Source organism: Dama dama, chromosome 14, assembly GCF_033118175.1.
Source record: "Dama dama isolate Ldn47 chromosome 14, ASM3311817v1, whole genome shotgun sequence".
Lineage (NCBI taxonomy): Eukaryota > Metazoa > Chordata > Mammalia > Artiodactyla > Cervidae > Dama > Dama dama.
Genome location: NC_083694.1, coordinates 21959256 through 21972442, shown reverse-complemented (window position 1 = coordinate 21972442; position 13187 = coordinate 21959256). Strand labels below are relative to the sequence as shown.

Here is a 13187-nt window from a genome sequence, read left to right as displayed (position 1 = left end):
GTACAATTTCACAATATTACTGAATTAGATTACTATACTTGTATTCCTTTTGTGTTTACTGTGTTTTGATGTTAAGATTTTATGATGCTAAATTACATAAGCAACATCTGTGACTCCAGCACATAATAGGCTTTCTAAAAGTCAGAATAAAAGGTGGACTACATGTGTGTATATGTGTCATTAGTGAGCGATTTAAAAGTATTCTTAAGTACCAGTTGACGGACAAATGTCACATTTAATTCTCTTTTCTAAACAGAGGCTTTTAAGTAGGGAATATTTTTTGTTAGAACATACAGTTTTTTATGTCAAGTTATGTTCCTCCCGCTCTATTTTACAGAATTTAAAAATTCTCATTTTGTTCTTTTTTTTTTTTAAGGAAAAATACTTTATGTCCTCCTCGATCTTTTTCTTCAAGCTTCTGTAAAAAGAGCATGTCTTAATGAAATGTCATAAACCCATTTTGGAAAAAAAAAAAATCACTGTAGAGAAGGAAAAAAAAAAAATAAAGCAAATATCCGTTAATCCCTAGAGGAAATGAAACACGGCAGTGCGTTGGTACTGACCTGCGGACGAATTTGGACGTTATTTTGCTTATAATACCAGTGGACGTGCCCCTCCTGGCGTGCGTGAAGGCCCCCGGCTCGTGGGACGGGGAGGCGGGCGGCCCGTTGTAGGCGGCGCTGCGGCGCTCGCGGAGCTGCTCCCCGTGGAAGGTGCTGCGGCTGGAGCTGCCGCGGGGGAAGCGGGTGCGGTCGGGGGTCGAGGCGCTAATACTGTGAGCAGACGGCGACGCAGCGGGCACGCGCTGGGTGGTGCTGCTGAGACACAGGAAGATGCGTTACACAGGTAACCACGGAGAACGGTTTTGCTCATGCTAAAAACGGGTAGAAAGTTGCCGTGGCTACTTTCATGCGGCCCTGTTCTATTCGTTCTGGTGACAGATATGATGTTCTGTGTGTGATTACATGTGTTCACTGTAATTACCAAGACACTATCATTTCAGACTAAATGCCTTTTATAAAAATTTAGTTACTAAAGATTAAGAAAGTGCTGAAACAATTTCTCCATCTCTCTTTTTTTTGATGTTCTTTCTCAAGCCTTCATCAAGCATAGTAGAAAAGCTTTTGCATACCTATATAAAAATAATATGTACAATACATATATTTAAAAAAACCTATCGAATTTTTGCCCAACTAAAAAATTTATGATATTTTGATTCAATTTGTTTGACTTAGTATGAATAGAATGTTAGATTTCGAATTTAAAAAATAGATATGCAACAAGCAACAAAGGTTTATTGCATAGCAGAAGAAACTATAGCAGTATCTTGTAATAACCTATAATGGAAAATAATTTCAAAAATATGTGTACATGTATAACTGAATCATCTTGCCATGCACCTGAAACATTTTAAGTCAACTATACTTCAATAAAATATATGTATTAAGGAAAAAAAAAGAAATTACTGAAACAAGGATATAAAGATATATATCACATATACATATATTCCTGATACTGGAATTCAGTATCAGGAATGCCAAACATGGGGCACTGCATGCAATTTTTTGTCCCCCCATTGTTCTCTTAAACCAGTCAGCAATGTGGAACACAAATTTTATTGTTTATCAAAAGGCTTTGAATTGAAGGCTTATTTCCCATTTACAATTCACTCCTGAGTGACAGTAAATGCTACCAGATACCAACAATATGATTAACAAACCTATCAAACATGTTTCTGAATTTGAGAATTCTTAACATGCAGAAATACCAGAAAACAATTTAACTTTATAACTGAAAGGGATCTTTGAGATTATCTGTTTCACTGATAAGAAAATTAAAAGTTCTTAAGAACAAGTGACTGGCCAGAGCCAAGAAGATTAATCAGGTCTCAACCCCCAGTCTTGTGGGTTGGAATGTTTGTTTGTTTTTAAACCATAAAAACTCAATTTATTTAAATGATAAATTAGGAACAACCCTTTATTTCATGGATGGGTTTAAAACAAAATCCTTGAAGAAAATTCCTCTAGAAAATGACTTAAATTATAAGCAACATTTCTGGTAACAGCTGGAGGATGTAGTAAGTTTATGTTACAATTTAACTTCACCTCTGCCATAAACACTGAGACTTTCAAAAAAGCTCTTAAAATGTGATGGCTATCAGGTATTTTTATATAGTGCTATATTTTTTAAAAACTCTTAATGACAAATGAAATGCAACTAGCATGTTACCCGGGCCTGTAAGCTTCAGAGCTGTCTTTAATGGTTGGCAGTGTGACTTTAATAGGATGGCCGGAAGCAGACATGGACTTCTGGTGCCGGGGTCGTGCTGAGGGCACAGCAGAGGCCACGGCGGAGCCTGCAGAGGACATGCTGCTCGCGGACATCTCTGTAAGGCTTTCAACATAAGCCGGTTGAGAAGATCATGGAGATATAAAAAAGAAGAAAAGCTGTAGTTTACTAAAATTTAAAAATTAGATTTTAAAAAGTCTAATATCTTTCATGACAAACACTTAAAAGAAATCAACAACAGTGGTATTATTACTGACTAACAACAATATTGTTAAAAGTGTACAGGGTGAATTTATCACCACCTTCCATAGAAAAGATTTCACACACTCTTGTTCTATACATGTGAATCTGAAATCTATAACATTATTTTTATGGGTAAAATGATTATGATCAGAGACACTTCACACTTTCCAAAAAAAAAAAAAAAAAAAAAATCACAGTTTGGTGTGATTTATTAATGTGGCTCATCGCCCACTAATCAATAAGAATTCATAACTGTAGCAAAAATCCTCTCTCTTGAAACATCATCAAAATGCTTTTAGCTCGGTTTTAGGTTAAACTGCTACAGATTAAAGGAGCTGCAGATTAGGATTTAGTAAAGGGAAAAGTAAAATAGAAATCAATTCCCGATAACCTCTCTAGCCTAAAGGCTCTTATGTCCAAGGAAGATTCATTTACCTTTCTATGACTCATAGTAACATTTACTTTAAGTGCCTATTAACTGAGAGGAAATAAGTATAAGAATGGTCTGCCAAGTCTACTAAAATGACTAGGGATGGAACTAAACAGAATTTATTACAATAAACTCCGTCATTTGGTGATCTACTGATGAGCAGTCCTTACAACTCAGGATGAAAAGAAGTCAAATTTTTTAAATAATAAAACATGATTTATCATTATTTGAAATAAAACACTCTGAGAACTGTGTGGTCTCAATGATCAGTTGAGATGGCCACATTTCTTTAGAAGAAGGAAAACACAGTCTTACGTACTTGTATATAATGATGATTAGACAGGGTGGGTGGGAAGGGAGAAGGTAAGAAGGAAGCAGCAGAGGTATAACAGAATAAGATTCAGGACTTCCCTGGTGATCCAGTGGCTAAGATTTCAAACTCCCAATGCTGGGATCTCAGCTTCGATCCTTGGTCAGGGAACTAAGATCCTACATGCCACAACTAGGACCCGGTATGGTCCAATAAATAAATAAAAATAAATACTTTTTTAAGAAGAACAAGATTCAAATAATGAAGATAAGATTAGGACACTGTGATAGGTTTTGCTATAGGGAATTATTTACTATCAGATTTTATTTAGACAATCATAGATTAAGAGATTTACCTCCTATTTTCCCTAAATATTCTTCCATTGCTCCATTCTGCTACACATGAGGAGATGCCTTAGGAAGCATGGCTGGTTGCCACCTAACTAGTGATTCTGTTTCCTTTCCTCTTCACCTGTTCAGCTACAGGAGTTGTACCAAGAGCACAAACGCAAAGCAATGGCAACGGCAGTCCTACCGGGCGTGGTGACAGTTACCTGCTGTCTTTTCCGTTCTGCAACGCTGTGTATCGATCTGTGGTTCTTTCACAGACATACGTATTCCTTCTTGCCATGCTACCTCCAGGATACACGTTGTTCTTTAAGGAGGGAAAAAAAAAATGACACATATTAAAAGATTCTAGCTTAGTTGTGGAAAGCCAAAGAAATGAATTCAAGCAGCAAGTAACTCTGGAAAAATCCATGGTGGACTTTTAACTTATCAGAATCTTATACTAACAAGCTCTCTCTCCCACCTCTCTCTCTTGAAGGAGTAAAAGGCAGAGCATAGCAAGTGCCTCACCATGTTTTTAGGGGACTGTCCTGCAGTAGCAGTTGTTTGGAAGCAACAAAAAAGCTGGGCTTTATTCACACCTCTGTATGCTGGCGATGGGGTGGTACACAGGTAGCTTGAGGGGGCCATGCACCAGAGACAGCCCCACGCTAAGTATCACTTAGCTCCACACTAAGGATCATCACAGACAGGAACCCTGGGGCCCTGACAGTGGAAGGCCACTCTGAAGCCTGTGGGTGTCCATTCTGCACCTGCTTGGGAAACTCTCACAGCCCTGGCAATGTAAAGAGACCAAAATGTGTGCCGTGCCATCCAGGGGAATATTTCCTCTTTTCAACTACATAGATATACAGTGTTTTCTTTTAACTAATAAATCCCTAATTTTTGAACATGTAATTATTCCTTACTTTGCTTTTAGAGACTACTGAGGAGGTTTAACTGGAGATTAAAATTTAAGAGGAAATTAACTGGAAATTTTAAAAGTTAGAGGAAAAATCCTGGAAATAAATAATAGAAAGGGGGAAAAATCCTGGAAAACTATAAAACTACAAAGAGATTACTAGAAGTCTGTAAAATTATCCCATGGGATAATGTAGCAACATAAGAATCCACCTTTGATCATTTCACTGTCTTGGCTGAATTGTCACATGAGTAACCTAATTTTAAACAAAAAATCTAATTTTGAATAAACTCATTGTCAGATATGCTACCATACCTCCCCTTTAGAGACCTCTTAAACGTTTCTGGCTGCCTTCAGTTAAGACTGCTTTCCTTCTCCAAGTGTGACGGGTGAAGCGCTTCTTCAAAATGGGGCCTTCTGAGTCTGTGCTGCTCACAGGCCGCCTCCCTGGCCTTGTCCCTTTCATGCCATTGACGCTAATACTAAGTGGCCAAGAGAAAAATTTCTCAACCAGAATCTTTTGGCTTATGTTAAAAAAAAATAAGTGTGGCATAATAAATCTGAATTTAAGCCAATGCCTTCTTTAAATGAAAAAAATGTGCTTTGGACACCTACTACGCACGTGACCACTAGTGATTCTGAGGAAGCCAGTGTGCTGGTATATAACAGGAGGACATAAATGTGGGGAAACAACAGTGAACAATGCAAGGCAGCATATAGCTAAGAGCTACATAATGTGGTTCAGTGATCAGAAAGGCCGATAAGGTAATTTTAGAGGATTCAGTTACGGGAGGCTCCAGTAAGAAGCAGGACTTGAAATGATCTACAGAAGTGGGATTTTCATAATGTGAGGGGGAATTTTAAGCAAGAGCACCACATAGAGACAGTGGAAACCGCTGAGTATATTTATGGGAAAATAAGACCATGCTGAGTTGAAATGACTGGTAAACAGCAGAATGGCATGCAATAAAAGGTGAAATTATTTCTTTCTGTTATATGCAGTGATGACACTCTGGCAACCGTCCTCTAGTCAATATGTAAGTAAGAGGAAGTGATCTGTCTAAAAAACTGCTTATAAAAATATATTAAACCCTACTGCAGTCAAATCATTTCCAAATAGATCAGATGGAATGTAAGTGGCTATATTTATTAATTCTTAAAGTGGTTATATACAGCTATTTCATAGACCAAGAGGTAATGATCACATATTTTTAAAACATATGGTTTCCATTATGTGTATAAAACAATAGGTACTGGGGAGTTTAACCCATTTACAATTAAGATTATGTTAGGCTTTCTGGTACCTTATTTCATGTTTCTATTTAAACTGTTTTTTTCTTTTTTCTCTCCTTCCCTACTTTCCATAAGCTAGATCACTTTTTTTTTCTTCTATTGGTTTAAAAGCTATACATTTTATTTTTGTTTTTATATTTTTTGTCCTTAAGTTTCTGAACTCATTTTTGCTTACTGCTACAGGTGTCCCTTGTTATAAAATCGGGATTAGCTCCAGGACCCTTGCAGATTCCATGATCTGTGGAGGCTCAACTCCTTCATATAAAATGACTGAGTACAGTCAGCCCTCCGTGTATCCACAGGTCCCCCGTCCACAGCTTCAACCAGTCATGGATGGAAATCAAGGGCTGACTGTACTGATTTCCTAAACCTCCCTCCCATCTTCCCTTTTAAGGCATATGCTTTTTCCTTTAATTTCTATCCCTATCCTCACTTCCTGGATATCGTCCAGAATTTTGGTTCTGAATTTTCACTGTTTTTTTCTTTTTTTGTGTATGTTATCACCATACATACTGTAATAAGTTAGCTGATTGCTTTCAAATTCCATATATTTCACAGAGTATTGTAGATACCTTTCTCTTCCTATAAGTATAGTTCCTCAGACAGCAGTATTTTCAAGTGGATCATTGTATCACAAGAGTTGAAATACTTTACTCGTAAGAATATTCTTCTTTACATATGTGGTCACAAAGAGTCAGACACGACTGAGCAACTGAACTGAACTGACTGATACTTTTTTTTTTTCCCCTCCCTGCCCCCTGGCTGACATTTATATGACAGTCTGGTTGGGTATAAAATTCTGGATTCAACGTGCTTTTGATACTTTAGAAAAAATAATATTTTTTATCCATTTATCTTCTGCATCCATGTTGAGAAATCTGATGTCAGTTTGCATCTTGTTCCTTTTTAGGTCACCTTCTGTCTCATTCTGAAACCTTTAAAATTTTTCCTCTTTGTTTTTGGAAAGCCATATATCCCACTTTAATGAGCCCAGGAATAAGTTTTCCTTCTATCTTCTGTATGCCCTTTTGAGTCCTTTTAATATGAAGTTTTCCATCTTTTTTTTTTTATTGTTATTACTTCTTCAAATATTTCTTCCCCTTCATTTTGCCCCTTTTTCTTTCTAAACTCACACTTCCTAAATGCTACTAATTCTACTTCTATCCTTTGTATGTCTTGTCTTTCCTTTATATTTTCTCTTCATTCTTTGCTGCTGCCTTAAGGTAGATGTCTCAATCTATCTTACAGCTCTCATTATCTAATTTCTATAGTTTTCTGTTTTAAGTAGATAATGTGAGTTAACTCTGTAAATAAATTATTGCTATAGTCTGCCTTCACTGAACAGTTTATTTGTAAACATAAAATTAAATGCACCAATGAAATATACTACCAAGTAAATATCACAAACATGAAAACTGAGGCAGGAAAGTTTAATGTACTTTCCTTGTGATAAGGTAAATGTTATTTTAAGAATTCATATTTTTTTGTTCTTAAACTACATTTATTAGAAGCTTGGCCCCCTTTGCATGTTCTTTAAATGTATGATTTACTTTAAATTTTGAAACTTAAAAAAACAATTTTAAACCTTTAAATAAAAAAATTTCAACAACAAATAACTACAGCATATTGCAATATGCCAGAATAATTAACTCACACTTGGAATAGTTGAAGACTTTTTCCTTTCTGGCCCTACAAGAGGGCTTGCAGTCATCTCACTTTTTGATCCAACTGTTGTGCTGCCAAGTTTACGAGCCACATCTTTGTCCCACTCCTCTTTCTGTTCACTTTCCACGCTGTTAGCCTGAGGCCTTTTGGTATATGATACAGCAGGAGGAATGGATGGACCAGCTGTAATTTTTAAAAAAGCGTAATTAACTGAAAAGCAACTGACATGTTTTTTTCTCACAAACAGAAACTTTTTTATTAAAAATAATCTTTATTTGCATACTTTACACTTTGAGCTAAGATTAAACTGTTTGATTACAAAAATTAGGTCAGCCCCTGAAAACAGTATTATATTAATCATTCAATAATATAAATCTGTGAGAGAGGGAGCCAAGATGGTGGAGGAGTAGGATGGGGAGACCACTTTCTCCCCTACAAATTCATTGGAAGAACATCTGAACGCTGAGCAAACTTCACAGAACAACTTCTGACCGCTAGCAGAAGACATCAGGCGCCCAGAAAAGCAGCCCATCGTCTTCGAAAGGAGGTAGGACAAAATATAAAAGATAAAAAGAGAGACAAAAGAGCTAGGGACGGAGACCCATCCCGGGAAGGGAGTCATAATAGAGGAAGTTTCCAAACACCAGGAAACCCTCTCACGGGCGGGTCTGGGGGAAGTTTTCGAATCTCGGAGGGCAACCTAACTGGGAGGAAAAATTAAAACCCACAGATTACATGCCTAAAAGCAACTCCCAGCAGAAAAGTACCCCAGATGCCCGCATCTGCCGCCAGCAAGTGGGGGTGGAACAGAGAGGAGCGGGAGGCATTGCTTAGGCTAAGGACCGGGCCCAAATGCCCTGAGGGCAATCGGAGGGAGCTAACGTGAGACAGCAACTTAAAGGGGGGATAGCAAGAGAGAGAGAGAAAATTAACTGGCCCGAACACACTGCCAGCCATCACAGAACAAAGGGACTGAGCAATTCCAGAGAAGAGCTAGCTGGCTGCGGACCGGCCCATCCCCGCTGGAGGCAAGAGGCAGGGGGGAGGGGAAAGGGGCAAACTTGGCCCCAGAGTTGGCGCACCCTACCAAACTGCAAACAGGCCTCCAGTTTCTAACCAAAGATGCCTCCAGTTTCTAACCAAAGACTTCCTCAGATTCTGGATGGTCGACATCCGCCGGGAGGGTCGCAGCTAGAGGCCAGCTCCAAAGAATAGACACAAGGCACACACAGGTGCGCGGAAACTGAGACTGGGACCGCAGAGGGGAGAAGGCGCACTGCACCCCGGGGAGAGTGTGCCTGTCAAGCTCCTGGCTGCCTGAGCTGTTCAGGCACAAAACGCAGGCCCAATCGAGTCTGTGCTTTTGTGGAATACCCAAAAACTGGAACCGCACGCAACGCAGGGCCCGCTCCATGTAGAGCAGCCGGGAGCCTGAGCAGTGTAGATGGGGAAAGCACACACCCGTGAGTGGGGCAAACCCAGTGTGGCCGGAACACTGCAAGTTCTCCCCACACACAGTGATATCTGCCTGCAGCACCCCTCCCTCCCCGCAGCACGACTGAACAAGCGAACCTAAACAAGAGACCACGTCCGCCCGCCTGCGTCAGGGCGGAAATTAGACACTGAAGAGACCGGCAAACAGAAGCCAAATAAACAAAGGGAACCACTTCAGAAGGGACCGGTGCAACAGATTAAAATCCCTGCAGATAACACTGACTACAACGGAAGGGGCCTATAGATATCGAGAAGTGTAAGCTGGAATGAGGAGCTATCAGAAACTGAACCGAACCCACACTGACTGCAACAGCTCCAGAGAAATTCCTAGATATATTTTTACTTTTTTTTTTTTAATTAAAAAAACTTTTTTTTGTTCTTTCCTTTTTTAATTTTTTCCTCTTTTCTTTTAAAATTCCCTATTACTCCCCCACTACTCCTTAAATTTCATTTTCATATAGTTTTACTATTTTTTTTAATTAGGAAAAAAAAATTTTTTTTCTTATTTTCTTTTAAAGTCCTCTATTACTCCTTAATTTTAATTTTCATTTCACTATAACCTTGCAAAAACAGAAAAAAGAGAGAAGCCATATTTTTAAACCGAACTTCATATATATTTCTAAAATTTTTTGTGTTTTTAATATTGTATTTTTAAGAGTCTAACCTCTACTCTAGATTTTTAATCTTTGCTTTTCAGTATTTGATATCAATTTTGGACACTTAAGAATCCAATATTCAGTACCCATTTTTACTCAGGAGTGTGTTGATGACTCTCTCCCACTTTTGACTCTCCGTTTTCTACCTCAGCACACCTCTATTTCCTCCCTTCCCCTTCTCTTCCCAATCCAATTCTGTGAATTTCTGTGGGTGTCTGAGCTACGGAGAACACTTTGGGAACAGAGAACTGCGTAGATCTGTCTCTCTCCTCTTGAGTCCCCCTTTTTCTCCTCCTGCTCATCTCTATCTCCCTCCTCCCTCTCCTCTTCTTCATGTAACTCTGTGAACCTCTCTGGGTGTCCCTCACGGTGGAGAATCTTTTCACCATTAACCTAGAAGTTTTATTATCAGTGCTGTATAGTTGGAGAAGTCTTGAGACTACTGGAAGAATAAAACTGAAATCCAGAGGCAGGAGACTTAAGCCCAAAACCTGAGAACACCAGAAAACTCCTGACTACACAGAACATTATGTAATAAGAGATCATCCAAAAGCCTCCATACCTACACTGAAACCAACCACCACCCAAGAGCCAGTAAGTTCCAGAGCAAGACATACCACGCAAATTCTCCAGCAACGCAGGAACATGGCCCTGCGTGTCAACATACAGGCTGCCCAAAGTCACACCAAACACATAGACCCATCTCAAAACTCATTACTGGACACTCCATTGCACTCCAGAGAGAAGAAATCCAGTTCCACGCACCAGAACACCGACGCAAGCTTCCCTAACCAGGAAACCTTGACAAGCCAATCGTCCAACCCCACTCGCTGGGTAAAACCTCCACATTAAAAAGGAACCACAGACCTCCAGAATACAGAAAGCCCACTCCAGACACAGCAATCTAAACAAGATGAAAAGGCAGAGAAATACCCAACAGGCAAAGGAACATGAAAAATGCCCACCAAGTCAAATAAAAGAGGAGGAGATAGGGAATCTACCTGAAAAAGAATTTAGAATAATGATAATAAAAATGATCCAAAATCTTGAAAACAAAATGGAGTTACAGATAAACAGCCTGGAGACAAAGATTGAGAAGATGCAAGAAATGTTTAATAAAGACCTAGAAGAAATAAAAAAGAGTCAATTAAAAATGAATAATGCAATAAATGAGATCAAAAACACTCTGGAGGGAACCAACAGTAGAATAACAGAGACGTAAGATAGGATAGTGAGGTAGAAGATAAAATGGTGGAAATAAATGAAGCAGAGAAGAAAAAAGAATTAAAAGAAATGAGGACAACCTCAGGGACCTCTGGGACAATGTGAAACGCCCCAACATTCGAATCATAGGAGTCCCAGAAGAAGAAGACAAAAAGAAAGGCCATGAGAAAATACTCGAGGAGATAATAGCTGAAAACTTCCCTAATATGGGGAAGGAAATAGCTACCCAAGTCCAAGAAACCCAGAGAGTCCCAAACAGGATAAACCCAAGGTGAAACACCCCAAGACACATGTTAATCAAATTAACAAAGATCAAACACAAAGAACAAATACTAAAAGCAGCAAGGGAGAAACAACAAATAACACACAAAGGGATTCCCATAAGGATAACAGCTGATCTATCAATAGAAACCCTCCAGGCCAGAAGGGAATGGCAGGAGATACTGAAAGTGATGAAAGAGAATAACCTACAACCTAGATTACTGTACCCAGCAAGGATCTCATTCAGATATGAAGGAGAATTCAAAAGCTTTACAGACAAGCAAAAGCTGAGAGAATTCAGCACCACCAAACCAGCTCTTCAACAAATGCTAAAGGATCTTCTCTAGACAGGAAACACAGAAAGGCTGTATAAAGGTGAACCCAAAACAACAAAGTAAATGGCAACGGGACCATACCTATCAATAATTACCTTAAATGTAAATGGGTTGAATGCCCCAACCAAAAGACAAAGACTGGCTGAATGGATACAAAAACAAGACCTCTATATATGCTGTCTACAAGAGACCCACCTCAAAACAAGGGACACATACAGACTGAAAGTGAAGGGCTGGAAAAAAATATTTCACGCAAACAGAGACCAAAAGAAAGCAGGAGTCGCAATACTCATATCAGATAAAATAGACTTTCAAATACAGGCTGTGAAAAGAGACAAAGAGGGACACTACATAATGATCCAAGGATCAATCCAAGAAGAAGACCTAGCAATTATAAATATATATGCACCCAACATAGGAGCACCACAAAAAAATATGGAAGGCAAATGCTAACGAGTATGAAAGAGGAAATTAATAGTAACACAATAATAGTGGGAGACTTTAATACCCCACTCACAACTATGGATAGATCAACTAAACAGAAAATTAACAAGGAAACACAAACTTTAAATGACACAATGGACCAGCTAGACTTAATTGATATCTATAGGACATTTCACCCCAAAACAATCAACTTCACCTTTTTCTCAAGTGCACATGGAACCTTCTCCAGAATAGATCACATCCTTGGCCATAAATCTAGCCTTGGTAAATTCAAAAAAATTGAAATCATTCCAGTCATCTTTTCTGACCACAGTGCAGTAAGATTAGATCTCAATTACAGGAAAAAAATTGTTAAAAATTCAAACATATGGAGGCTAAATAACACTGAATAACCAACAAATCATAGAAGAAATCAAAAAAGAAATCAAAATATGCATAGAAATGAATGAAAATGAAAACACAACAACCCAAAACCTATGGGACACTGTAAAAACAGTGCTAAGGGGAAGGTTCATAGCATTACAGGCTTACCTCAAGAAACAAGAAAAAAGTCAAATAAATAACCTAACTCTACACCTAAAGCAACTAGAGAAGGAAGAAATGAAGAACCCCAGAGTTAGTAGAAGGAAAGAAATCTTAAAAATTAGGGCAGAAACAAATGCAAAAGAAACTAAAGAGACCATAGCAAAAATCAACAAAGCTAAAAGCTGTTTTTTTTGAAAAAATAGGCAAAATTGACAAACCGTTAGCAAGACTCATTAAGAAACAAAGGGAGAAGAACCAAATTAACAAAATTAGAAATGAAAAGAGAGATATCGTGACAGACAACACTGAAACACAAAGGATCATAAGAGGCTACTACCAGCAGCTCAATGCCAATAAAATGGACAACTTGGAAGAAATGGACAAATTCTTAGAAAAGTATAACTTTCCAAAACTGAGCCAGGAAGAAATAGAAGATCTTAACAGACCCATCACAAGCAAGGAAATCAAAACTGTAATCAAAAATCTTCCAGCAAACAAAAGCCCAGGACCAGATGGCTTCACAGCTGAATTCTACCAAAAATTTAGAGAAGAGCTAACACCTATCTTACTCAAACTCTTCCAGAAAATTGCAAAAGAAGGTAAACGTCCAAACTCATTCTATGAGGCCACCATCACCCTAATTCCAAAACCAGACAAAGAGGCCCCCAAAAAAGAAAACTACAGGCCAATATCACTGATGAACATAGATGCAAAAATCCTTAACAAAATTCTAGCAAACAGAATCCAACAACATATTAAAAAAATCATAC

At 38.5% G+C, this 13187-nt stretch overlaps 1 protein-coding gene across 5 annotated transcripts in view; it reads right to left on the bottom strand.

Annotated features, from left to right (window-relative positions):
• The window catches only part of MARK1 (microtubule affinity regulating kinase 1), a 138175-nt gene that overhangs the window by 10317 nt on the left and 114671 nt on the right, over positions 1-13187 (bottom strand). For 3 of the 5 annotated variants that reach the window (XM_061160067.1, XM_061160069.1, XM_061160071.1), the window contains exons 13-16: positions 7468-7661; positions 3826-3926; positions 2230-2394; positions 564-818 (exon numbers count right to left, since the gene is read on the bottom strand). In XM_061160067.1, coding sequence (XP_061016050.1) covers positions 564-818; positions 2230-2394; positions 3826-3926; positions 7468-7661 — 715 coding nt within the window. The remainder of the gene's footprint in view (positions 1-563; positions 819-2229; positions 2395-3825; positions 3927-7467; positions 7662-13187) is intronic. The other 2 variants (XM_061160068.1, XM_061160070.1) reach the window with 1 other exon arrangement.